The sequence below is a fragment of the Felis catus genome, chromosome C2 (genome assembly GCF_018350175.1).
Source record: "Felis catus isolate Fca126 chromosome C2, F.catus_Fca126_mat1.0, whole genome shotgun sequence".
Classification (NCBI taxonomy): domain Eukaryota; kingdom Metazoa; phylum Chordata; class Mammalia; order Carnivora; family Felidae; genus Felis; species Felis catus.
In genome coordinates, this window is record NC_058376.1 from 152957338 (window position 1) to 152981014 (window position 23677).

General features: G+C 50.2%; 1 protein-coding gene across 4 annotated transcripts in view; it reads right to left on the minus strand.

The window, feature by feature from the left end:
* ITGA9 (integrin subunit alpha 9) overlaps window positions 1-23677 on the minus strand; it is a 362074-nt gene that overhangs the window by 312600 nt on the left and 25797 nt on the right. For all 4 annotated transcript variants that reach the window (XM_023260749.2, XM_023260752.2, XM_023260750.2 and 1 more), the window contains exons 4-5: window positions 20429-20552; window positions 7017-7084 (exon numbers count right to left, since the gene is read on the minus strand). In XM_023260749.2, the coding sequence (XP_023116517.2) occupies window positions 7017-7084; window positions 20429-20552 (192 nt within the window). The remainder of the gene's footprint in view (window positions 1-7016; window positions 7085-20428; window positions 20553-23677) is intronic.

Consider the following 23677-nt stretch of genomic DNA (forward strand, 5'->3'; position numbering starts at 1 on the left):
ATGCACACAGGAGCGAGACAGACAAAACAAAGACGAGCAGCATAAGTCCCAAACGTTTATGGTTTTTTCCACTGGGTGATAAGGATTACAGGAATCCCTCCCTTCTGGCACTTTTTTAAGTTTATTTATTTATTTTGAGAGAGAGAGAGAGAGCACGCAAGTAGGGAAGGGGCAGAGAGAGAGAGGATCTGAAGCCGGCCCCACCCCTGTCAGTACAGAGCCCGACGTGGGGCTTACACTCAATGAACTATGAGATCATCACCTGAGTTGAAGCCAGACGCTTAACCAAGTGAGCCCCCCAGGCGCCCCATCTCTCTCTTTATGTCCCTCTCTCATCCCTAAAATTTATTTTGTTTTTCAAAATTCCAGAACAATGACTGGACACTGACAAGGAAGTCCCCTCCCCAAACGCCCACTGTGTTCCAAATGGAGCACACAGTGTGGCCACTGTAGGCAGGGTGGTGCCCACTACAGCCTTGTGTCCACTGGATGACCTGGCTGAGGCCGGCCTTCCTTCCTTCCTTCCTTCTTTCCTTCCTTCCTTCTTCCTTCCTTCCTTCCTTCTTCCTTCCTTCCTTCTTTCCTTCCTTCTTCCTTCCTTCCTTCTTTCCTTCCTTCCTTCTTCCTTCCTGCCTTCCTTCCTTCCTTCCTTCTTCCTTCCTTCCTTCTTTCCTTCCTTCCTTCTTTCCTTCCTTCTTCCTTCCTTCCTTCTTTCCTTCCTTCTTCCTTCCTGCCTTCTTTCCTTCCTTCTTCCTTCCTCCTTCCTTCCTTCCTTCTTCCTTCCTGCCTTCCTTCCTTCCTTCCTTCTTCCTTCCTTCCTTCTTCCTTCCTCCTTCCTTCCTTCCTTCCTTCTTTCCTTCCTTCCTTCTTCCTTCCTTCCTTCCTTCCTTCCTTCCTTCTTTCCTTCCTTCTTTCCTTCCTTCCTCCTTCCTTCCTTCCTCCTTCCTTCCTTCCTCCTTCCTTCCTTCCTCCTTCCTTCCTTCCTCCTTCCTTCCTTCCTTCCTTCCTTCTTTCCTTCCTTCCTTCCTTCTTCTTTCCTTCCTCCTTCCTTCCTTCCTCCTTCCTTCCTTCCTCCTTCCTTCCTTCCTCCTTCCTTCCTTCCTTCTTCCTTCCTTCCTTCCGTCCTTCTTTCCTTCCTTCCTTCCTTCCTTCCTTCCTTCCTTCCTTCCTTCCTTCCTTCTTTCCTTCCTTCCTTCTTTCCTTCCTTCCTTCTTTCCTTCCTTCCTTCCCCCCTCCCTCCCTTCCTTCCTCTCTCCCTTCCTCCCTTCCTTCCCCCCTCCCTCCCTCCCTTCCTCCCTTCCTTCCTTCCCCAACAGGGAACGCCGTCTCTTGATTACATTTTCCAAAGTAGCTACACTGCACTAAGAATCAATAAAAGTTATTTTCCTAACAAAATCATGAATTTTTCCTTCAACAATATGAAGCACCTACGATTACATACGGAAGCTTCTGCTAGAGACACAGACCAACAAAGTCCCTTTGTATGGCCTTCCCTGGGGAAGGTGACACGGAAACGTACAAAATAGTTTAGACAAAAAAGTTCTATCCAAAAGGGTTCAAAGACAACTTTAACGGAAACCCCTCAGCTGCACAAAAACACCAAAGGAGAGGGCCACGCAGACACTGGAGACCAGACACTCCAATGTCATCAAGGCCTCTTGCTCCCAAAACACGGCCACCCCTCCTTTGGCCCTTAGGGTCCCCCACCTGCTGTCCTATTTCAGAAACGTCCTTCCAGGTTGACCCCTCTCTGCAGAGCTGGCCTCAACACTGTGGGCGCCTGGGTGGCTTAGTCAGCTGAGTGTCTGCCTTTGGCTCAGGTCATGATCTCTCAGTCTGAGGGGTCAAGCCCCACGTCCGCTGTGTGCTGACAGCTCGGAGCCTGGAGCCTGCTTCCGATTCTGTGCCTCCCGCTCTCTCTGCCCCTCCCCTGCTCATGCTCTCTCTCTCAAAAAGAAACATTAAAAAATTTTTTTAAAAAAGCATATCACTTTCCACACTCAGAACGCATCACTGAAAACACACAGGTGGTGGTGCTTTTATTAAGTCCCACCCCCTGTACTCATCTGTTCTGTGCAGGGACTGTGCTAGTTCTAGAAGGAGTGTTAGACAAATGATCAGTTCATCAGAGGTGAGAGCCTTTTTCCTTGGGCTTGAACTCAGAAAGGAAATTGGAATCGGTGTCCCAACACACAGGCCACGGAAGAACATAAGGACCAGTATCCCTGGTGCCAATCGCACACACCATATAACAGCTTTCTCTACCTGCAGCCCCTCCTAAGCCAAAGCCTTGAGCATCACCAGAGACCCCCGTGAGGCTCTTTAGGACACCAGGTGGTAGGCATGTTGCTTTCCGATGATTTAAAATCAATCCAGCATCAGAACCCCTGGGTGGCTCAGTTAAACATCCGACTCTTGATTTTGGAATCAGGGGCCCAGGTCACGATCTCACAGTTCGTAGGATCGAGCTCCACACCGGGCTCTGCGCTGACAGCACAGAGCCTGCTTGGGATTCTCTCTTCCCCTCTCTCTCTCAAAATAAATATTTAAAACTATATATTTAAAAAATAAAATAAAATAAATCCAGCTTAAAGACTCAGAACTATATGTCTAATATATCCCTGCACCCACCCTCTCACAAACGTTACCAAGAGTCTAAGAAGGCAATCCCTCTCCTCAAAATCCTTTATTTTTTGTTAACGTTTTATTTATTTTTGAGAGAGAAAGAGAAAGAGAGAGAGAGAGAGAGAGAGAGAGAGAGAGAGAGAAGGCACGAGCAGGGGAGGGGAAGAGAGAGGGGGATGCACAAAGCAGGCTCCAGGCTCTGAGCTGTCAGCACAGAGCCCGACACGGGGCTCAAACCCACGAGCCATGAGATCATAACCTGAGCCAAAGTCAGACGCTTAACCGACTGAGCCACCCAGGCACCCCATCTCCTCAAAAACCTTTACAACCAACAGCTCTCATCTATCTTGCCTCTCCTCTTTGTGTTCATGCCTCCTTCTCCCTTGGTTCAAAGTAGATAACCTGAAGCTGAGCCTGAGACCCACGGGGAGAGGCAGGATACTGTCCTCCTGAAGCTCCCTGGATTCGGTTTTCCCGGTCACCAGGGATGGCCTGCGCCCTCGTGGCACTGTTCACAAGCACCAGGAAAATGGCCTCAACGCTTAGCCCCCCACCACCCAGAAACAGCCCATGCAAATGGCACACAGAAATGCAAGTTTCTCTGCAAGGCAAAGGCCACCCGGCCTGACTCACATGTAGAATCCCTTCCGTAAACAGTGCGGGCCTTTTCCCTAGGTACACACGTTAGCAGAACCTCCAGAGGTACAGGGGCGTGGGGTGTGCCTCAGGAGCCACAGGCCTTTCTCTGTGAGCTGTAAGTTGGCCTGAGCAGAGGTGGGGGCAGGGCAGATGGGCACTCAGGCTCTGGGAACTCTGTGTCCCAGACTTCACCCAGATGTCTCCAGGCTCCCGCGGTAGTGCTCCTACACGGGCGGGCCGGTCCACGTCTCCTCTAGCTACTCACAAGGATCTGCCTCTCTCCTTCGGAGCTACAACAATAAAGGTCCCAGGAAGCTCTCCCTTATCCTCAGTAACAGGCTAAAACTCACGTGGTATCCCTAACGGAGACAGCTTTGGTAACCCCTGGGTCACAGACCTTCAGGCCAAGCAGGCGCCTTGGGCCAGCGTCCTCGGGGGCAACGTGGCCACATCCGGAAGGCCACAGAAGCAGTTGCCAGCCCTGTGCAGGAAGAGCCGAGCCCACAGCAAAAGCAAGCCCAAGTGACGAGGTCAGCGGGAGGGCAGGCGAGGGGACAAGTCCTGCCTGACCCTTTCAACCACATTTCCTGCATGGCCTCCGACAGCTGAAGTTCCAGAAACAAGAGAGGCCGTGAGTTCAAAGACCTCGTGTTTAGGGAGGCAAAGCCCAGGGCAGCCAGGAGACGGTGGCCGGGTCAGAGGGCTGAGCCTCCCACTCCCTGGCCCCACAACCCCACATCACATGCCCTCCAGCCCCACTGCTGTTTGCCCAGCCGGCACCTGCTGAGACTCCATGGCTCGCAGAGCCTCGAGTTCCAAGAGGTGCTCCCGTTCCTCTGGTCACCAGCAGCCGGCACAGGCACCTGGGTTCCCATCCGGCCCTGCCCTTCCCGCTCCTCCTACCAAGACCTCCTTCTGCCTGGCCCCGATGCCCTGCCTTCCCTGACCTTCTGGCTGGTGAGACCATAAGGACACCCCTCCCTGGGAACTCCTTCTCTCCCTTAGTTCTCCACCAACGGCTCTGATGAGCCCTCATTTCTGTAATGAGTCTACTTTTTCTCCCCCGCTGGCTAAAGGAGGCATCCTTCCCCCCCACCCCATCCCCAGTTCCAGGCTGAGCATACCCAGCCCCCTTGCAGAGGTAGTAGCAATGGCCAGATCCGAGTTTCCAACTCGGGTGGGATTGTGGTCTCTGCATCCAAGCATCTTCCAAAAACACCTCTGAGTGTCCCACCCATCACCTCACACCTATCCCTTTACCTCCTCCGGTGACTCATCTCTAGACAGCCTTCTTCCCACTGGGGCACTACTGTTCTCCAGAACCCTGGCTCAACACATACTTCGTCTATACCACAGTCCCCTGGCCATCCAGCCCACTGATACGGCCTTGATATTCTCCAATTGCTCCGCTCGCTTCTTATTCCCGCCCTGCTGTTTTGTGGCTGGACCCCATCACAGACCCCTCCCCCGGCCACCCTCCAGGTCCTCCCACTTTTAAAGTCCTGGCCACACCAGCCCACCCAGCCTTTCTCTCTCAGCACTGCCATCCATGGTGTCCGTGACCTGCTCGTGGGCTGACAGTGGTTCCCTGTTGCCTACTGAGCTGAGTCATACTTTACTAGACCTTCCTGGAGGAGCGACAGCCCCAGAAGTTACCCCATCTAAATGTGCAACAGAGATGGAAGCAGCGTATGAGTCTGGCATGTGGCAGGATAGGATTTCAAGCCAGTGGGGTGAGAAAACCTGGTCAGCAGACCAATATGACAACAAGCAACTACACGTTTAGGAAAACAACGGAGTTTGTTTCCAGCATATAACGTCTGCGAAAACAAATGCGAGAGATAAATCTTTTTTTTTTCCTTAAATTTTTTTAATGTTTATTTATTTTTGAGAGAGACAGAGACAGAATGCGAGCGGGTTAGGGGCCGAGAGAGGGGGAGACACAGAACCCAAAGCAGGCTCCAGGCTCCGAGCTGTCAGCACAGAGCCCGACGCGGGGCGCGAACTCACAAACCGTGAGATCATGACCCGAGCCGAAGTCGGACGCTCAACCGACTTCATGAACCACCCAGGTGCCCCTGACAGGGCTCGATTTTGAAAGATTCCTTGGGCTCCTGTGCAGAAAACATAGGGTGGGAGTTGAGAACAGATGCAGGCTGAGGTGATGGAAATGTTCTCAAGCTAGAGAGGCCATGGTTACACAACACTGTGAATGCAGTAAATACCACTGGATTGTTTGCTTCAATATGGTCAATATAGGGTCGCCCGGGGGGCTCAATCAGTTAAACACTGACTCTTGATTTTGGCTCAGGTCATGATTTCACCGTTTATTTAGTGGGACTGAGTCCACGTTGGGCTGTGCACGGACAGCACAGAGCCTGCTTGGGATTCTCTCTCTCCCCCTCTCTCTGCCCCTCCTCCCACTCAGGCTCTCTTTCTCTCTCAAAATAAACTTTTAAAAAATGGTCAATTTCATGTTATGTATATTTTACTACAAAAAAAAAAAAAAGCAGATGCAGGGAGACTAGCTCAAACCAGAGCATCTCAGGGGCACCTGGGGGGCTCAGTCGGTTGAGCGTCCGACTTTGGCTCAGGTCATGATCTCACAGTTCGTGAGTTCGAGCCCCACATTGGGCTCTGTGCTGACAGCTCGGAGCCCGGAGCCTGCTTCTGATTCTGTGTCTCCCTCTCTCTCTGCCCCTCCCCTGTTCACACTCTGTCTGTCTCTCTCTCTCTCTCTCTCTCAAAAATAAACAAACATCAGGGGTGCCTGGGTGGCTCAGTCGGTTGAGCATCCAACTTCGGCTCAGGTCATGCATAATCTCATGGTTTGTGAGTTCGAGCCCCGCATCAGGCTCTGTGCTGACAGCTTGGTTTCTGTGTCTCCTTCTCTCTCTGTTCCTCCCCTGCTCACACTCTGTCTCTCTCAAAAATAAATAAAGATTAAAAAAATTTTTTTTAATAAATAAGCATCAAACCAGCTCATCTCCAGGTGACGACCGTGGCTTTTCCAGAGGGTGATGATGGTGGGGAATTGAAACGGTCACATTTGGGATATGTTTTGGAGGTTCAAATAACACGAGTGCAGATGAATTCTAAATGAAAAGTACTCTTTCGTTTGGGCCTGGACAACCACCTGGATGACTGGGCCACTTACAGGACCTGACACGGAACTTCGCACACGGCACATAATCAAAATGATGCCTGAGAAACGAGGGGCGGATGCGAAGGGGACACTCAAAGTAGGTAAGACTCACTTAAGAACAGTCCCTCAAGATGTACCAGCAGCCAAAGATCATGGTACCACTACACAGGCACATGAGTATTCAAGTGCACGGTCCTTTGCAATTTGGGAAAGGGGCTGTCTGAGTTGCATACAAAATCCTACGATCTCTCCACCTAGGACACAGGAATGATAGGAGGTGACGCTTAATACCTCCTCCTCACTGCCAGCAACAAGACACACACTTGACTGAGCATCATCCCACCTGCACTCCCCGTGAATCAATTCCTTCCATGGGTCTCCGAGTCAAGAGGACTCCTTAGAGAAACCGTCCAACTAGAGGTATCCTCCAAATGAGCCAACCCACCCTCCCCCGGTGCCTTCTGGCCAGCAGGTGCCCCCGCCGGTTTCCATAAGCTTCCCTGGATGCGACTGGAGGCATCATCTCAAGAAGCTCCCAAGACCACCATCAGCCAGGAAATGAACACCACCAGCAGGAGGGCAGAGATGCCCAGCGGCCGACACCCACCTCGGTGAAGAAGCCTGCTATCCCGGCCTGGCAGGAGCCGTGTTCCTCTCCGTACTTCTTCTTATACTCTAGAGGGGAGGAGGGGAAGAAGCAAACCACAGCCTCGTCAGTCTGTACCGGTCGTGTGTGGAGCGGCTGAGCGTGCTGGCCACTTCCCCGTGCACCGCTGTGGGCCGGGCCCAGGGACGCCTTCCAGGCTGGGGTGTGGAAGGAAAGTCTCAGGAATCCACCAGACCTCAAAACTCCAGGCTCTGGTGCCATCGGGCCGTGAGGCTCCCAAGCGCCCCAGCGGACTTCCTGCACGCATGTAGGGGCGAGAGGAGCGGCAGCCGTGGTAATTAAGTGGGAGGCGGGTGACGATTATTTCATTTACTCCAGACAGGATGGAGCGCCCCGGGAGGAAAAGGAGCTGAACACATGACCCAGAAATGGAATGATGTGGCCACCCCTGTGTGGAGTCCCCTGGAAGACAACCCCTCCTTAGAGCTGGAGGCAATATGATTGCTGCCATCCAGCCAGAAACCAGCCATCGGAGCCTGGGGCTGCAGGAAGAGGGGACCCCACCAGACCTGCCCCGCACTCGGTTACACTATCACTGATGGGGTATGGTGACGCTATACATTGACCCCTGTACCTTCCATAAAGGGGGAAGCTCTCTCCAGGTCAAAATAAACACAAGCGGTTAAGTTCTTTTTCCTCTACCGTTCCCTCGCCGTTCCAACACTCTGACCCGCCCAACAAAGGGGGCATTCTGTTGCTGATGTTCTAGTCTTCAGTTGGAAGGAAGATGCTTTCGCACGTTCTAGGCACTGTTAGCTGCGTCCACGCATGCCATTGCCTTGATCTCTTATCCTAGGAGCCCATACTGTCATCGGTTAAATAGGTAAAACTCCTGAGGCTCAGAGAGGTTAGGTGAATTGTTCAAGGTCACACAGCTAGTAAATGGCAAAGCCAAGATTCACATTTGTTCACCTCTGTGGCCTATCAAAGGCTCTGTGGAGTGAGTGATTACTCAAAACCCATACAGTGACCAGCCGGCTGAAATAATTACATGGGTAAAGACACCGAGAGAGAGAGACATTCTGCTCAGGTGACTCTGATTAATTACACATGAAACCAACACTGTCAGATACAGGTTCATGGCTGCCTGCCCCTGGGCACCTGCAGGCCTGGGCTACCCAACGGAATAACCCAGTGATCCCCATGTCACCCCGGGGCTCTTGGCACATGTCTGCTACCATTAAAGGCAATATACTTAATTTTGAAACAAAATAAATAATCCAGAGGAACAATGAAGCTATGATTGCAACAAAAAGCCACTTCCTGCAGCTCGAGTGTGCACTAGAGGAGAAAGGGGAAAAGGACCCTGGGGAAATATACAGAGTAGTTCAGTTTCTAACAACACTCACCGCAGAGCCTGGTAACATTTTCCAGTAAGTGGCCATTAACCGACTGCTAAATTACAACGGAATGTCAATTGAGTTACTCCTCTTCCTTGAGAGGGCTAAATCAGTTCCTCCAGCTTGTTCTGTTATTACAAGGAGAACTCACAGGCCTGTCAGCAAGCAACCCAGGGACAATGGACCCCGCCTGTTCTCTGCAAAAATCTTACACCAGGGCTGGAAGTGGGGCTTATGCAAAGTCATAAAGACATCACGCATCAAACTGTCTGGTGGCAAGAAATAATAAAAATTAATACTAAATCCTACATCAAATAGCATAATGGCAAGAAGGATCAAAATGTCCCAACCCGAACAAACAGTTATATTACATCTGGAAGGTCCGGCAAAAAGCGTATCCTCCCCCACTGCCTCCGGGGGTTAAACAGCCAAATGTAACTCTCATGCAAATGAACCGAAGAAAATTCAGACCCCACCAGCTGAACGAAGGGACAGAGCAGGGCACATCGGTTCGGCCTCATCAATGTACGACATGAGTAAGGACTGCGCAGGAATCTTTGACATTTCAAAGCAAATAGTCTCAAGGTCTCCTTTGTAACAGGGACTCCAAAAATAGCAGAGATGAAAACGTGTCTTCCTCCGTCTCAGCCCCAAACTGTGCTGGTCAGCTCTACGCCAGGAGCAGGACGCAGGGCGCCTGAGGGAGCCACGGCCACTCCGGGAGCTAGCAGTGCTCCCACTCCCGGCCCCAAAAAAAGTCCTGAGCCAGCATCGAGGTACCGTTAGAGGCCAGCCCCAGGCTCCCCAAGCTGGGGTGGCCTTATCAGAGGTCTGAGGGCCAGGGACACACAGAAAACAGGCACGATCCCACCGGCTTTGACTTTCTGAGACCCAAGGGTCTACACCTGCCTTCTTGGGATGCTCTAGAACAAGGGATCAAACCACGTGGGGCTCCTGACTAGTACCCAGAGCGCTGACCTCCCAGAAACTTCTGTAACTCCGATTCACCCCTTCAACTTGGAACAGGATCCAGTCCTAAGGCTTCCACCCCCACCCCATCCCACCACACATAGTCTGCGGGGAGGAGAGGCAGTCACGGCAGTTCAAGTCTAGGAAGGATCAGCTGGTGTGACCAGATCAGACACTTGCATATTCTGAGCTGTCCACAGCCTTCCAGAACTCCTGCTCAGAACAGCTTCTCTGTCCAGGTGAGCCTGGAGGTATCTGTAAATCATACCCCCTCCCCATCACAGCATGCGTTTGTTTATCACGGCTGATTCGACACCAAGATGAATTGGTTCATGTCACTGTCCCCAACACCAGCCTTGTGCCAGTTAGGAGCAAGAGCCAGCGCTGGTATGCTAAGGGAACACGCAGGCATGTGGCTCTGTGCACAGCCCCAAGGCCCAGGCGGAGACATAAGAGGGGCAAGCACATTCCTCCAGCCACGAAGCACCGGAACTCTCCAACCTACATGCTTTGGACCTTTGTCCCCACTGCTCTGCCAGCCCTGACCTCTGCCTTCCAATAGGTCAGGCTCCCTGACCACCAGCCCCAGCCTCGTTTCAAAAGGAGTTGTGTTCTGGGCACCAGGAATCCTGAGCTCCCCGCCCGGGGCCACCACTAACCCCAAAGGCCTAAGGATTGTGGTGGTGGTGGTGGTTGGGATTGGAGCAGGGCAGGGAACCACAGGATCGATGTTTCTGGGTTTTGTAAACCTAGATTGGCTAATTCTACCTCGGGCAATTCCGTTCCCTTTGGGGCCTCAGGAGGAAAGGGACAGAATGCTCAGATCCAGTTCCTGAGACGGCAGGAAAGCCTGTATACCACAGAGCTTTGAAAAGGGAGGTAGGCGTGGAACAAGAGGCTGCCCCATCCCAGCGTCCCCAAGAAACCCCCCGCCCAGGTCACAATCCCTTCTTCCACTGAGAAGTCCAGACAGTGCAGGCTGGAAGGATGGGGTCGGACCTCCAGACGCCTGTGTCCCCCGAAGAACTTCTCCTGCACAAACACAGGCTGTGGGCCCCACATTGGCGACTCCTGGCCAAGTCCACACAATCTCCACCTGCCCCAAGGATGTGGCCGGGCAGAGAGCTACAACAAGCCCGTACCCTCCCCTGCCGCCGTGGCCCAAAACATTTACCACCTTGAAGCAGCAAAGGGGAATCAGGCTTGGCATGACAGCAGCCCACGGATGCAACAACAAACCTACACCGTTTAATCCAGCGGGACTGAATCCGAGAAGCCAAAGATGTGGCTGAACGAGGGGACCCGGAAATCACACGGCGGAGGTGGGAACAGGTTGCCGTGGGTGGGTTTGAGTTTCTTGGCCGGCGGCACACGCTGATCCATGAAGTTGTGTGGCTCCTCCGTTCTAAAAACGGTAGTATTTTCCTTGGGTGAGCTGCTGCGTTTACTAAGCCCTGTCTAAACAGAAGGCAATTCAGAGAGGAAAAAAATAGTGGTTTCCAAGTGTTCACAACCCACGACTCAATACATGGACCTTACGCTAATGAATTTTAATTCGATCAAGAATTGAATTGGGTGGGGTCACCTCCTGCACCTCTTCCCCAATTGCTGGTGGGATAAAACCAGCCCATGGAAGGATCGAGATTTACATGCAGCGTAACATATTATTCCTTCTGATCTCTCTTCCTATTTCAGAAAGGTTCGGCTCTCAAAGATAGTCTTTGCAATGCGTCGATTTTAAAATTATTTTCCCCGTAGCTCCTGAACTTAGCCATGAGACAGAGACAAAAATAGCCTTCTGGTCTTAGGTCGTTTCTGAATTTTTGCTCAATTTCTGAGTGAATACCAAGTAACTAATCATTCAGCTGCAATTTAGAGGACAATGAGTTCGGGAAGACAGATCTCTGCTAGTAAGAAGGGCAGCTCAACATGTAAAACTGAAAAGACAAAACTATCCTCAGTTGCAAGGGACGACAGTCTAAGTGGAAAAAAAAAAAGTAAATAACCTAAATAGCTAGGTTAGAGAAGAAAGGAAACCATTTTATCAAAATAATTAACAATTAGGGGCGCCTGGGTGGCTCAGTCGGTCAAGCACCCGACTTCAGCTCAGGTCAGCCTCATCAATGTATGACATGAGTAAGGACTGTGATCTTGCGGTTTGTGAGTTCGAGCCCCGCATCGGACTCTGCGCTGACAGCTCAGAGCCTGGAGCCTGCTTCACATTCTGTGTCTCCCTCTCTCTCTGCCCCTCCCCCACTCGTATCTCTCTCTCTCTCTCTCTCTCTCTCTCTCTCTCTCTCTCAAAAATAAATAAACATTAAAAAATTTGTGTTTAAATATTTAATAATTAAGCAATGGTGGGCATTATAAGGCAAACTACAGAAAGCCAGAAACTTACAATAGAGAGAAGCTTTAAGAGGGGAAGAGATCTTTAGAGCATGTCTATAATTCGAATCCTATCCATTTATTTTACAGATGGAGTCACTATTGCTCAGAGAGGGCAAGGAGTCTGTTGCAAGGCACACAGCAAATTAGGCTGAGTCAGGATGAAAGGGCAGGGCTTCTGAATGCCCACACCATCATGCTTCACAGAGCACATCTGCAGTGATAAAATTCTTATCCTTTAAAAAAAAAAAAAAAAAAGTTTTCCGTCGATGGATGAATGGATACACAAACTGTGGCATTCATTCAGTGGAATATGAAGTCTTAGGGAAGGAAACTCTAATGCGTGCTACAATACGGATGCCCCTGAGGACATCATGTTAAGTGAAATAAGCCAGTCGCAAAAGGACAAATACTGTATGGTTGCACTTCCATGAGGCGTCTGAAGTGGTGAAACTCATGGAGACAGAAAGGAGAATGGCAGTTGTCAGGGCCTGCAGGGGCGGCGGTGGGGGGCGAGGGGGTGCGGTGGAGCGAATGGAGCGTTGTCTCGTGGGGACAGAGTTTCAGTCTGGGACGCTGACAAAGTTCTCAAGATGGACAGCGGTGTTTGCACGACAACGCATGTATGCGATACCCCAACGGCACACTTAGAAACGGTTACGATGGTAAATGTCACGTTTTGTACTTTTTGCAAAAATTCTGAAAGGGTTTTAATGTTTTATAGCCCTGAAATAGTTCCTTCCACACCCAGAATCCACTACCAATCTTGCCAACTTCAGAAGCAGAAGCGAGCAACTGTACGGGCACAAAATCATATACCTGCACTCAACGTACTGTGTGCCATAGACGACGTGTTCGTGTCACCCTAGAATTCATATCTTGAAACCCTAATCCCCGATGCAACGGTATCAGGTGATGGGGCCTCGGCAGGTGACCAGCATTAGGTGAGGTCCTGAGGGTAGAGCCCCCATAAGTGGGCGTGGTGCCCTCTTGTGAGTCCTGAAAGTCCTAAGGGAGTTTGTCTCTCTCTGCTCTCCACCACGTGAGGACACAGAAGAGCGTCCTCACCAGATGCCAAATCGACCAGGGCCTTGATCTTGGGCTTCCCAGCCTCCAGAAGAGTGAGATATAGGTGCCTGTTGTTTGCAGCTGCCGCGTCTGTGATACTTTCCTTACGGCAGCCCGAAATGACCAACAACGCACGCCGTGTTAGCTGTCGTCCCTCCAAAAAAAAGTGACCCCGAACACGGGACAGTCACATCTCAGTGAGAGTCCCAGCTCCGAACAGAATAGAATTCACATGATGACCAAAGCTAACAGACTCAGGGAATGACTACCCCTGCTGCATGGACAAGCCACTGATCAGACGTGATGCCAAATGCCTACAGTAAGGAAAGATCTAGGACGCAGAGCAGATGGGCCTCCCAGTACATGTTATCAGGCTGAGGGGCCCCATCTGCCCCCTGCACCTGCTAGAACTTGTCTATAGTTTGCGTCTACAGTTACAACTGCAACGTAGCTTGAGAAGTCTCTAGCGTAGTGTCCTAAAAATTCAGGATAAAATTATGACATAACAGGAGATTTTGCTGAGCGATGGGCCACAGCACCCCAGTAGTCACAAAGAAAACCAACACCCCAACAGAACAGGTGGTGCAAAGAAACCTTCTCTAAACTTAAAAGCCAACAATCATTTCTCTGCTTAATGAGCCTGTGACCTTCACCATCCTCCCCAAGCCTGTTTTCTCATCTGTGTAACGGGGATAAGAATACTTACCCCCAGAATGATGTCACTACTCAGGAGGATCAGAAGTGTTAATTACCTAACACAATACCTGGCAGCCGGTAGGTAACTCTGAAACTGTTAGTTTCGGTGAGAGGAATAAAACCCAGGATACCCATCATACAGATTTGCAATTCTAGGAGAGGAGATTCCTAACATTTGGACCTCCAGAAGGAAATGTTAGACGATGCGGTCTGAGCAGTCAAGGATTCCACACGATGCATGGAAACATGTTTGGAACACAGACTATATTTGTGCCCGTGGTAACATTCTTGGCACAAAACGGAAATCTTGATGGGGTTCCCTGAGCCCCAAGAGCCACTGCCACAGAGCTGGTCTCTTCTTCTGGCCCTGGCGTTTCCCTCTGGCCACCCTCCCTCTCTCTCTCCTCCTCAGGGTCCCTCTCCGCCTTGACTGGCTATAACACAGAACTACATCTGTTTTTAAATTTGCTGTATTTACTTAAATGAGATAATGTTTATGAAAGCTCTTTAGGAACCATAAAATCCTATGTAAATGTAGAGTTCTTTATTTAATAAAAATGTATGGGGCTTGTTCTTGAATTTTTAAATGGATCAACTTAGCCTTTTAGGGATCTCTCCAAAACAAAACAAAAACACAACCAAACAAGACAAAACCTCAAATCCTTTTCATTTGTAAATGGACCTTGATTGATTTTTATCCCCTGTAGAGCCACAGCATTCAACATTAGACGGGGGGGGGGGGGGGGGGGGGGGGATAAAAACTTCACATCTGCATGGGTGATCTATTTCCTTCTCTAGAAATAAGCACCATCCTGAGAGATACAAATCAGCTGGGAATAAAAAGCCAGTCACACCCAGATAAGAAAGAAGGAAAGTGGCACAGAAATCTTGGGTATCAATGGGACAATTTTAAAGCACAGTAAAATTTGATAAATTCAGACCCTAACAATTCCCAACATGAGAAGGTTTAAACAGGGCATGAATTAAATTTGAGAGCATCTACAAAAACAAAAAGAAAAAAAAGAGGGGGGGGGAGGGAGGGGAGAGGAGACCTCACCAAGCAAATAAATCGTGCCAACAGGATGTTTAAAGATATTTAAGAAATTATAATCTTTTTGTAGAGCCTTCAAATCATTTTTGTAATATCCGACTTTCTACAGCCTTCATTATCTAGTCATTAACGCAGGATCGGCTAGAAACCTTCTCAGAAGGTTTAAGGATACTGTAACAGCACTTAATTAGAAAAATCATACTTACTGAGGGTTCACCCTGAGCTCCGAACTATGTTAGGCACCTGATATATCTCAAATACCTCTTCAGGAGGGATTAATCTCCCCATTTTTACAGATGAGGGTCCCGAGGCTCAAAGTCACCCAAAGTAGGAGCTGTGGGTGCAACCACAGGGACAAGGGATTCTGAAACCGGGTCTAATATCCCATGTTGCTCTGCCTGCTCCTGTTCATCAGTGTTTTACCTGGACCACTTTTTGTTAATTTAGCAGAGCTGCTCCCTGGATTTTCCACATTCGTGAGGCTTTTTCTGTCGCGGTAAAAAGAGGACTTGTTCAGACCCCACTGCTGCCGAGCTCTGGCTTCTTGCCTCGGTGGGCTCAAGGGCAAACGATGAAAGACATCTCTGTGCCTCATAGTCTCCATGCACTGACTTAACTTCTGGGAGCCCCCAAGTAGGACTTGGTTGACAGTCCCAGGCTTCACAGAGCTTTCTCTTCAGTTTACAACTGGCTTCCCCCCTCACCGTCCCACTGAACCTCTCGTCTTCCCACACGTTCTGATGAAACCAAACAACACATGGTAGCAATGATGCTGTTCTTGTATCAAACATAAACTAAACGGCTGACTTAACGGCATGCTCCACTGGTTTACTTTGTGTCCTAAGTTCACTTTTGTTTCCCATTCCCTTTACATTTCCTGGTTCCAAACAGGATATTCTGATAGCATTTCCCACCCACCCAGAAACAGGAAGCACCTGAAAAGTCATGAGAAAAATGCCTTTGTGCCAAAGACCGATTTTTTAAGAATTCAAACGTTTTGAGACAGTTTGGACAGGGGCCCACATACTTCGAGGCTTTCCTCTATTAAACCAAACTTGCAACATTCTGAAGAGAGCACAGGTGACCCTCAGCGAGACCCATAATAAGGCCGCAACGAGAGAACAATGTGTGGTCTTTTTCAGCACTTCTGAAATTTCTCATGAGCCCCTGACAATAACCTTCTGAAGTAATGCCAGGGAGGCATCACGGCATATATTCCCACGGAGGGCCCAGCCACAGGCGTGAGGCCACAGAGGCACAGAAGAGCAGGCCCCAGCCCAGCTTCCTACGCCCTTCAGTGGTCCTCCAGCTATCCCACAAAATGCACACCCAGAAGCAGCCGGGCCCCCTCCTCCCCTCCCAGCACCCACCGCCACGACCGACACTGGATTCGCACCGTTCCTTTCTTCCGTGAGCCCCAGTCGGGTGCAGACTCTAAGGGGGTATCCATTCCTCCAGGAGTTGCAAATTGAAATAAGCTGTCTTAAGGCCACTTAGACCCGGGATGCGGCTCGGGCCCTTGGGGAGAGGTGCCCTGTAGTATTTACGCTGGCATGAGATTCTCTCCCCCGCACGGCTCTCCCACTTGTGAAACATCATGTTTCCACTGTTTTCCCCTGTGGATGGGGAACTTGACAGCTGGCACTGGGTCACTTGGGTTTGATTTATCAGGCACTTAAGATTGTGTGGATTTTATTCCGATTCTGTGTCTCCCTCTCTCTCTGCCCCTCCCCCGTTCATGCTCTGTCTCTCTCTGTCCCAAAAATAAATAAATGTTGAAAAAAAAAATTAAAAAAAAAAAAAAAAAAGAAGAGGGGCGCCTGGGTGGCGCAGTCAGTTAAGCATCCAACTTCAGCTCAGGTCACGATCTCGCGGTTCGTGAGTTCGAGCCCCGCATCGGGCTCTGGGCTGATGGCTCAGAGCCTGGAGCCTGTTTCCGATTCTGTGTCTCCCTCTCTCTCTGCCCCTCCCCCGTTCATGCTCTGTCTCTCTCTGTCCCCAAAATAAATAAATGTTGAAAAAAAAAATTAAAAAAAAAAAAAAAAAGATTGTGTGGATTTTATTCCTAGCAGACAAATCAGGAACCCCACAGTGATTGACAAACACTTGCCTAGCATGCATATAGTACATTAGCACGGAATACAGACTACAAGCACATATATGCTTAGTGCGCACGCTCGTGTGGACACGCACACAGGGCACTGTTCTAAGAACTTACAAGTTTTAACTCACTTCGTCCTCTTCACAGACCCCTGAGGTAGCTTAGGCACAGCTCAGCACATTAACAATGGGGCAGAGCTAGGACTCGAACCCTGGCAGTCTGGGTCCGGAGTCTGTGCTCTTAGCCACCAGGCTACTTGGCCTCTCCATTGCATGGCACATGAATAACGGGAGGGAACGAAGAACTTGGCCCGGAGCAAGCCACACCGCATCTCTAGACCTCAATAAAGATAGGCTGGTCGAGATGATATCCAAAAGGTCCTGTCAAATTGTGAAATATTTTAGTTGTACCGTACTTAGCTGTAACGTGATCCCCCACTTGGACCAGAGAGCCTGAGTCACCGAGTTTTTCCACATTAAGAGAAAATTTGGTTGCTTTAAGACCAAAAGTAGTCCACAGAACTGGGAGGTGGACATCCCCAAAGTCAACAGAGCCCAGGCCAGGGTTCTCTGTGGCCGGCATCCCCCATCCTGCCAAGCCAGTCTTCTAGAGAAATCTGAGCACTTACCACTCTTGCCTCCACAGGACCAAGCACCACAGAAACATTCTCTTCAGTGTCCCATTGTTCTAGGGGCTGCTCTTATACCCCAACACTCCTGGGGGAGAGTTGAGTTAGGACACGGAAGTGTATGTGTGCCCATGGGAAAGGAGGATTAGGCAGAGGGACGGGGTGAAGAGGGACCACCATTTTGCTTATTTTTTGGCTGGCACCATTTGGCCACCATTAAGCCAAGGAACAGCGGAAGAGTAATCCTGGAAGCCTGAGCTGATCCCACATCCACTGTCGTGTGAGGAATCTGGGATCACGAGATGAGCCCCGTGTCAGCTTAAACTGCGTAATAACCACAAAACCTGTGACAGATAACAGGCATTCGTTTCTCACTCCCACTCCTACAGATCAGCTGGGGTTTGGCATCTAGTTGGGCTCTGGCTGTAGGTTCAGTTCAAGTCTGTTCCACACATAGCTCATCTGGGACCAGTGAGCCACAGGGGCCACGTCCTATGGTGAGGATCCCAAGCACCCAGGGGGGGTGGGGTGGGGTGGGGGACACACACAACACCTCCGAAGGCCCAGAGCTCACACACACTTGTGAATGACGGACACTTGTGGAACAGTCACCTGGCCTCGCTGTGGCCCTCCTTGGCTCACGTGGGTTTCCATCTTCCTGCCAAGCATCACACCAGAGCCACCAGCAACGGGGAAGGCAGGCAGGGCCTGCTCTTGAGAGCACCGACACCCAAAACGTTCATGTCTGGGTAGTTCAGTCGCCCTCTCTTGTTCTGTGAGGGTTGTTGACTGGCTCCTATTAAAGTCTCATTTAAGTTGGAAATTTCAAAACACACACAGAAATCACCACTAACCAAGAGGGCACAAAATGACTTGCTGAGGTCAGACAGACGAGAAATCCAAATCCCAGCTCTAACATTTACTGTAGGAGTGACCTCCGGCAACTTATTTCAATGGAGTCTCAGCTTCCTCATCTGTCACAGGAGAAGGCCAACCTCCAAGCCCACCTTTGGGGGCCCCACCCATTTTCCCTCGGCCCATACCATTTCCGTGACGCAGCCTGGCCTCCAGCACCTACATCTCTCCGCCGGGGGCCTTGCCCTGCCCCCACACACGGCAGGACAGAACGGTGGAAAGACTCCAGCCCCCACACTCTTCAGGTGGGTAATTCCAAGGTGTGCTCCATGCTGGCCCCCGAGCTCCCGAGACTTGCCCACGACGGTAGCCTGTTAGGCAGCATCCCTTATGGGCTGCGATTCCTTCCCTTTCTCGTTTCCCACGCCCCCACTGGCGTCTTCTAGAACAACCTCCAGAAAACTACGCCTCTTCAAACCCAAGCAAAGAATAGCTACGTTCTAAGGGATTGTAACGATTAAGTGAGAGAATGTGTGAAGTCCCCAAACCAACACCGGCCTGGTGCTGATCTCACATCTGAGGACAACAGACGTGCCGGAAGCGTGAGCCACGGTGGCTGGTGGTGCACATAACACTGGGCTCCAGCGACCGCGTCAGAGGTCTGTCCTTTTGCGTTCTGATTCTTATAGGGGTACACAGAGGAATCGCTGGGGACGGCAACGTGTCCATATTTCACAACACGTCTCCTGGGAAAACCAACATGCTGGTCGTATTGCGTAACTAGTTTGGATTCCATCGTCACTGCCTTCAGTACCTCTATCGATTTCCTCACCTCTCCCTGGGCCAACGAGCTACCCAAAAAGTTGTTCCAGGGGCTTTGCCTTTTCTTCCTGGGGGGACAAAGTGAGGAATAGGCTGGGGCAGTCAGGACACCGCCTTGACCCCTTATTTGTGTCTTCATACTATCTATCCCTCCCTCTTGACGGACTACATCACACCTATTTTTCAGATGAAGTTTTTCTTCTGACCGGGACAATGCAGAGACAAAGGGGGCCAGAGTTCAATTTCCCCACATGGCCCGGCGACAGCTGACCACATGCTGACACAGGAAAAGAACAAGGCTCACCCTCACGGAAGGATGGGGTTCACGTCTCCTGCAGGGACCCTGCCAGTCCTTCTGCGGGGACATTGCACGGAACACCTGCTCGGGACACTTGAGTCCCCTTCAGGGCCCTGGAGGGTCCTCCATGAGGCAGAAAAATGAATGTGCCCAGGCAGCATTTCTCAGAATCATTTTTGGTGGCCACAGATTTGAAACCTGGGAAACCCCAGGGAGACCCAGAGGAAACGTGAACAGAGGCTGGTGGAGACTTGGGTCCAAACAAATAAATTAGGGGGAATATAACCAGCACAGCACTTAAAGAGGAAACAAGTTCTATCTCACTCGGAACTAAGCAAAGAAAACCTGATATACAAGCTATAAAACTGATGAAAAGAAGAGTGTTTCCTGAACCCTTCAAGCTCAAGTTCAACTGAGCTAAATAACGATCAGCTCAAAAAGAATTTTTTTAAGAAATAATAATAACAACAGTGATGATGATGATCAGCTCATGGTCCAGTGCCCAGGTGTTTGGAGGTTTTAAGCAGGGAGCCTGAGAAATACATTTCCTTCTAAGACCCCAGGTGCCCCTTGGCAAGGTCTGAAAACTGCCATGAGGTGCACAGACCACATGGGAAGGAAGGTCAGCCGTGGGATGTCACGGAATGACTGAATCCTGAGTCTCCTCTTCCCCCTGCCTCAGGATGTTTGTCCGTGGAGCTGTCTCCGGAGCATTAGGATCCTTTGGGAGCTGGGACTGTGGAGACTCTCTGGGCCAACCTCTGAATTTTCAGGCGAGGACACTGAGGTCCAGAGAGAGAAAGTATGTTTCCCAAGGCTGCACAGCATGTGGCAGTGCCTCTGCCTGATGGCTTGGCTGAGGCTCAGTGAATCTCGGTCTGAGACTTCACATAGCTCTGTAAGCACCGTGGACTCTGGGGCAGAGATGGGCCGGGCTGGGCAGGGCCTGGAACCATGGCCCCCTTGTCACCCCATTCCCTGGGTGGGGCCGCGGGTGCCAAGAGGCCAATCAGGGACCCAGTGCTGCCTCTGGTCAGAATTTGGGAAGCTGAGGGGAACGGAGATGATGGGCGTGGCTTTGGGTACCTTGGGGGTGGAGATCTGGCATGGGGATGGGGGTGAGAATCAGCAGCTCTCACCTTCATAGCAGGGGATCAGCGTCCTGCCTTTGGCCTGGAGGTTGGACGGGATGATGTAACAGAAGCCATGGGGCAGGATGTGGTCTGTTTCATAGTAGATGTTCTTCCAGCGGTGGGCACAGGCCTAAAGGACAGAGAGGGGGGTCAGAGCAGGAAAGTCAGCCCCAGCAGGTCCCAAAGCAGAACCCAGGCAACACCTGGTGGTTGTGTGGGAGGAGAGGGGCAGAGGGGCCAGAAAGCCACCCTCCCTCCTGTCCCGCCAGAGCTTGGCACCAGCTGTTTGGGGCATCGGCAACCTACATGAGCGAACCCCAGGAGGCTACTAGGAAGAGACAGGAAACAAATACGTAAACCAACGAGGACTGTACCTAGTGCTGAGCACTGGGAAGGAAAGACTGGAGTTATGGGACAGAGACTCTGGAGGTGGGAAGGATGGAGGTCAGGGAGACAGGAGAGCAAACCAGCCACGCTGAGGGTGCAGGACAGTGTTCCAGGAGAGGGGTCACTGGGTGCAGAGGAAGCCCCCGCGAAAGGCTTGAAGGTTCGAGGGAAAGGAAGGCGGGCGGGTCTGGACTGCGGTGGGAGGGAAGAGGTCAGAGAGGGAACGGGGCCAGCCCACGGAGGTCTTGAAGACCGTGGGGACTATTACCTTCGTGGACGTGCAAGGGAAGCCGACAGTCTCACACAGGTGAGTGGCATGACCTGGTTTACAGTTTAGAGAGAGAACGTAGCCATGGTGTGGAGCCCGCAGGCGGGCAAGAGTGGAAGTGAACGTCCAACGGACGCTGGGCTGGGGGCAGCAGCAGGATCGCGGGAGGGGCGCGTCCTTCCCCACCCACCACAGAAGTCCCCCACTCGGACACTCCTGCCCGCTCCAGTTACATGTGTGCAGGTGACCTCGCACATCCCAGCACCCACAAGTTTGGTTAGGGGCCGACCCGCTTCCTGCGAGGGTGGGCACCCTGCCCAGCCTGTTTCTCATGGACACACACTCACTTCTGCCCCCGGTCCACTCTGGCCTACAAATGTATTTTCCTAAAATATTGCATTCTAAAATAATCAGAGCTTTTGCTTGTTTAAAGTTTATTTATTTTGAGTGTGAGAGAGACTAGGGGAGGAACAGAGAGAGAGAGAGAGAGAGAGAGAGAGAGAGAGAGAGAATATCCCAAGCGGGCTCTGAACTGCCAGTGTGGAGCCCAAGGTGGGGTTCAATCTCACAACCATGAGATTCCGACCTGAGCCAAGATCGACAGTCAGACGCTCAACTGACTGAGCCGTCAAATATTTTGGCATCCCAGAATAATCAGACCTTTTAATTTCTTGGTCTCTTTCCTTCGAATGCACAACAGGTCACAACGTTCAGCATCTACAGGACCCACATTTGCCTTCTTCTGCGATGCTAGAGGGAGGCCAGAGGCGTCTTTGGAATTCCTATTTTCCACACGGGAAGCCCAAGTGTCAGCGTGGCTCCCTTAAGTCTCAGAGCCAGCAAGTGCTGCCTACCTTGGAGGAACCCACCGCTTCAGGGTCCTCCTTGTCTCACTAGAAAACCTTGTCCATTTTCCGTTTGAAAGTTCCCATTCCGGCCATCCCTATCAAGATAACACCAGCATTCTTCACAGAGCTAGAACACACAATCCTACAATTTGTATGGAACCACAAAAGACCCCGAATAGCCAAAGCGATCTTGAAAAAGAAAGCCAAAGCTGGAGGCATCACAATCCCCGACTTCAAGCTGTATTACAAAGCTGCAATCATCAAGGCAGTATGGTACTGGCACAAAAACAGACATCTGGGTCAATGGAACAGAATAGAGAACCGGAAATGGACCCACAAACGTATGGCCAACTAATCTTTGACAAAGCAGGAAAGAATAACCAATGTTACAAAGACAGTCTCTTCAGCAAGTGGTGCTGGGAAAACTGGACAGCGACATGCAGAAGAATGAACCTGGACCACTTTCTTACACCAGACACAAAAATAAACTCAAAATGGATGAAAGACCTAAATGTAAGATAAGAAGCCATCAAAATCCTAGAGGAGAAAGCAGGCAACAACCTCTTTGACCTCAGCCCCAGCAACTTCTTATTTAACATGTCTCCAGAAGCAAGGGAAACAAAAGCAAAAATGAACTATTGGGACCTCATCAACATAAAAATCTTCTGCACGATGAAGGAAACAATCAGCAAAACTAAAACACAACCTACAGAATGGGAGAAGATATTTGCAAATGACAGATCAGATAAAGGATTAGGATCCAAAATCTATAAAGAACCTATCAAACTCAACACCCAAAAAACAAATAATCCAGTGAAGAAATGGGCAAAAGACAAGAATAGACACTTCTCCAAAGAAGACATCCAGATGGCAAACAGACACATGAAAAAATCCTCAACATCACTCATCATCAGGGAAATGCAAATCAAAACCAAATGAGATACCACCTCATACCTGTCAGAATGGCTAACATTAACAACTCAGGCAACAACAGGTGTTGGTGAGGATGCAGAGAAAGAGGATCTCTTTCGCATTGTTGGTGGGAATGCAAACTGGTACAGCCACTCTGGAAAACAGTATGGAGGTTCCTCAAAAAATTAAAAATAGAACTACCTACGACCCAGCAATTGCAGTACTAGGTATTTATCCAAGGGATACAGGTGTGCGGTTTTTCAAAGGGGTACGCGCACCCCAGTGTTTATAGCAGCATTATTGACAATAGCCAAAGTATGGAAAGAGCCCAAATGTCCATCAACAGATGAATGGACAAAGAACATGTGGTATATGTATACAATGGAGTATTACTTGCCAATAAGAAAGAAAGAAATCTCGCCATTTGCAACTACATGGATGGAACTAGAGGGTATTATTCTAAGTGAATTTAGTCAGTCAGAGAAAGACAAATATCACATGACTTCACTCATATGAGGAATTTAAGAGACAAACAGATGAACATAAGGGAAGGGAAGCACAAATAATATAAAAACAGGAAGGAGCACAACACATAAGAGACTCTTAAATATGGAGAACAAACTGAGGGTTGCTGGAGGGGTGGTGGGAGGGGGGATGGGCTAAATGGGGAAGGGGTGTTAAGGAATCTACTCCTGAAATCATTGTTGCACTATATGCTAATGTGGATGTAAATTAAAAACTAAATAATTTTTTTTAAAGTTCCCATTCCTGCCTGAGGAGCAGTCAAACCCACCCCGAGGGAGATCTAGTAGCTGTTGTTACTGGCCTACCCAGAGGTCC